Genomic DNA, 3,146 nt, shown 5'->3' with positions numbered 1-3,146 from the left:
GACAAAATTTAGAAACTATTTAGCATGGGTGTTTTTTGGTGATTGTAGATGTGTAACAGATTTTGGGGGTCAAAGTTAGAAAAAGTGTTTTTTTTTCCATTTTTTCCTCATATTTTATCTTTTTTTGTTTTAAGTAAATTATAAGATATGATGAAAATAATGGTATCTTTAGAAAGTCCATTTAATGGCGAGAAAAGCGGTATATAATATGTGTGGGTACAGTAAATGAGTAAGAGGAAAATTACAGCTAAACACAAACACTGCAGAAATATAAAAATAGCCATTGTCATTAAGGGTAAGAAAATTGAAAAATGGTCCAGTCATTAAGGGGTTAATGTGCCTACATGGTCGATGATCTGCCATCTAATTTGACTTATGTTATGGCCTGCCTGGATATAATGATTAGAAACAGGAGCTTCTTTATTACCCCATCTCAAGTTAGATTTATGCTGATTAATTCTTTCCCTACCCTTTCTTTTTTTTTTTTTTTTTTTTAGGGTTTTAACTATCTTTTTATTCAAGCAACCAAGCTTTGTAAACATTTGACATACAAGTTTTTTTGTTTTTTTTTAAACAAAAAAAACTAAAGATGGAGTTAAGCAATGGAAATTAGTAAAGTTGGTCAATTTACCAGAAAACTTGTTACAATAGGAAATCAATTTTTTTTCAGCAGATGTGACTATATTCTACATATAAAGGCACTAAAGGAAATGCCTAAACATTTGAACAACAAAATGGTAGGTTTGATTTCTGCTGTCGGTGTCAGAACTATGGCATGAACATCAGTTTTTGCACTCATTTTTAGTTCCTCTTCTTGCCAGACGGTCAGCCATTTCATTTCCTATGTTACCAGAAAGTCCAGGCACATGTTTCCATTTTACTTCCATACCCTCACATAACTGTTCAAGCTTCTTAAAGTCATTCTTGTTAATTACATCTCCGCCAGTGCTGGTTTTCCAACCATTCTTCTTCCATGAATGAACCCATTTAGTCGCACCGTTTATTGTAAACTTGCTGTCCGTATGAATATTAAGTCTTGTGATATTTTGACTCCTGGCCTGTTCCACAGCTGTACAAGCAGCCTCAATTTCAGCCCTTTGATTGGTCTGCCTCCCTTCCAGCCTTTTTTAAACATTTTGTGAGTTATCTGGGCCCCAGTAAACACCAATTCCACCACTTGCTCCATAACGGCCATTTTGATAACAGCAGCCATCAGTGTACACATCAGCTGACTGTCCTGGTGATGAGTCATCATCACTGCTCTCTACAAACTCTCTTGATTGTCGATACAATGGGAATTTCTTAAATCTTGCATTTGGATAAGTTGGAGGGCTTTTAAAGTGTTATCCTTTGTCTCTCTTCCTGGGATAAAGCCTGTTTGATCGGTGTGTATTAAATTGGGGAGATATTTATTAAGTCTTTGGGCTAAAATTTTGGCGAAGATCTTAATGTCCGAGTTCAAAAGCGATATCGGGCGGAAATTTTCAGGTCTATTTGGTTCACGTCCCGGTTTTGGTAAAACAGTAATATGGGCTTCCAGCATGGTGTCTGGGAATCCGTTGGTTTGTAGAAGAGAATTGAACATATTTGCTAGTGGGATCAATAAGTGGTGGGAGAAGGTTTTGTAGTATTTCACGCTGAAGCCGTCGGGACCTGGGCATTTGCCGCTTGGCATAGATTTTATGGCTTTTTTAATTTCATCTATTGTTATGGGGGATTCTAATTCTTTAGCTTTGTCTATCTCTAGCGTAGGGAGATTAAGGTCCAATAAGTAGTCTGCTATAATCTGTGGTGTGGTGTCTCCCTTTATGTTGTAAAGTGAGGTATAATACTGTCTGAAAGTCTCTGCTATTTTTTGCTATCTTTTTGTATCGTCCCCTGTTTATCCTTAAGATTGTGTATATGTGAGTTTAGTTGGCGGCGCTTGAGAGCCCTTGCTAATGAGGTGCCTGTTTTGTCTCTTACATCAAAGAATTTTTGCTTAAGAAAAGCGGCTTTCCTTTGATATTCTTTTGTAAGATAGCTTCTTAGTGATTGTCTAGCCTTTTGTAGTGACGCTAAGATGTCTTTGGAATGTGGATTTGCCTTCTGCTCTTTCTCCCAATACCCTATCTGAGCCATCGTGGAAGTTAAAAATTGCCTATTCTCTTTTTTCTCCCTTGCCTTTCTATTTATGAATTCGCCCTTCAGTACACATTTGTGTGCTTCCCATACAATTCTGTCTGACATGTTGTCCGTCACATTTTCTTTGAAGTATTCAGTCAGTGTGCTGTCTATCACCTGCCTATGTATGGGGTTTCCCAGCATGTGTTCGTCTAGTCTCCATGTATATGTTGTTAACGGGATATCTGGCCAATCTATCGTGCATTGTACTGGGGCATGGTCTGCCCACGTGGTGGTTAGAATCTGTGAGTCAGTAATCATAGATAGCCCTAGTTGGTCTGAGAATATATAATCTATTCTGGTAAATGTATTGTGGGGATTGGAGTAGAATATATAGTCCCTTGTGTGTGTATTCAATGTTCTCCATACGTCATGTAACTTTAGTTGGTTCAGTTGTCACTTAATAGATTTAATCACTCTTTTAGGAGTGCTGGTGGAGCCGGTGGATGTATCCACCTGTGGATCCATCGGGAAGTTAAAATCTCCCCCCAGAAATAGAACCCCTTTAGCATGTACCAATATCGAGTGGAACACTGTTTTAAAGATGTGTTGTTGGTCTTTGTTTGGGAGGTAAACATTTACCATGGTGATTGGTCTGTTGAATAGGAGACACACTAATATTATGTATCTGCCATTTCTCTCTCTCTCTACAGGGAGTGCAGAATTATTAGGCAAATGAGTATTTTGACCACATCATCCTCTTTATGCATGTTGTCTTACTCCAAGCTGTATAGGCTCGAAAGCCTACTACCAATTAAGCATATTAGGTGATGTGCATCTCTGTAATGAGAAGGGGTGTGGTCTAATGACATCAACACCCTATATCAGGTGTGCATAATTATTAGGCAACTTCCTTTCCTTTGGCAAAATAGGTCAAAAGAAGGACTTGACAGGCTCAGAAAAGTCAAAAATAGTGAGATATCTTGCAGAGGGATGCAGCACTCTTAAAATTGCAAAGCTTCTGAAGCGTGATCATCGATCAA

General features: G+C 38.2%; 1 protein-coding gene across 1 annotated transcript; it reads right to left on the bottom strand.

The window, feature by feature from the left end:
- Positions 1 to 747: 747 nt before the first annotated feature.
- On the bottom strand, positions 748 to 2,121 carry LOC128660091 (ribonuclease H1-like). Its single transcript, XM_053713718.1, is given in 2 exon segments — positions 748 to 1,332; positions 2,108 to 2,121. Coding segments are annotated over 2 exon segments (564 nt in total). The 3' UTR covers positions 748 to 782.
- Positions 2,122 to 3,146: the final 1,025 nt, after the last annotated feature.

Source organism: Bombina bombina, chromosome 1, assembly GCF_027579735.1.
Source record: "Bombina bombina isolate aBomBom1 chromosome 1, aBomBom1.pri, whole genome shotgun sequence".
NCBI lineage: Eukaryota > Metazoa > Chordata > Amphibia > Anura > Bombinatoridae > Bombina > Bombina bombina.
This window is presented reverse-complemented; position numbering and strand designations above follow the sequence as displayed.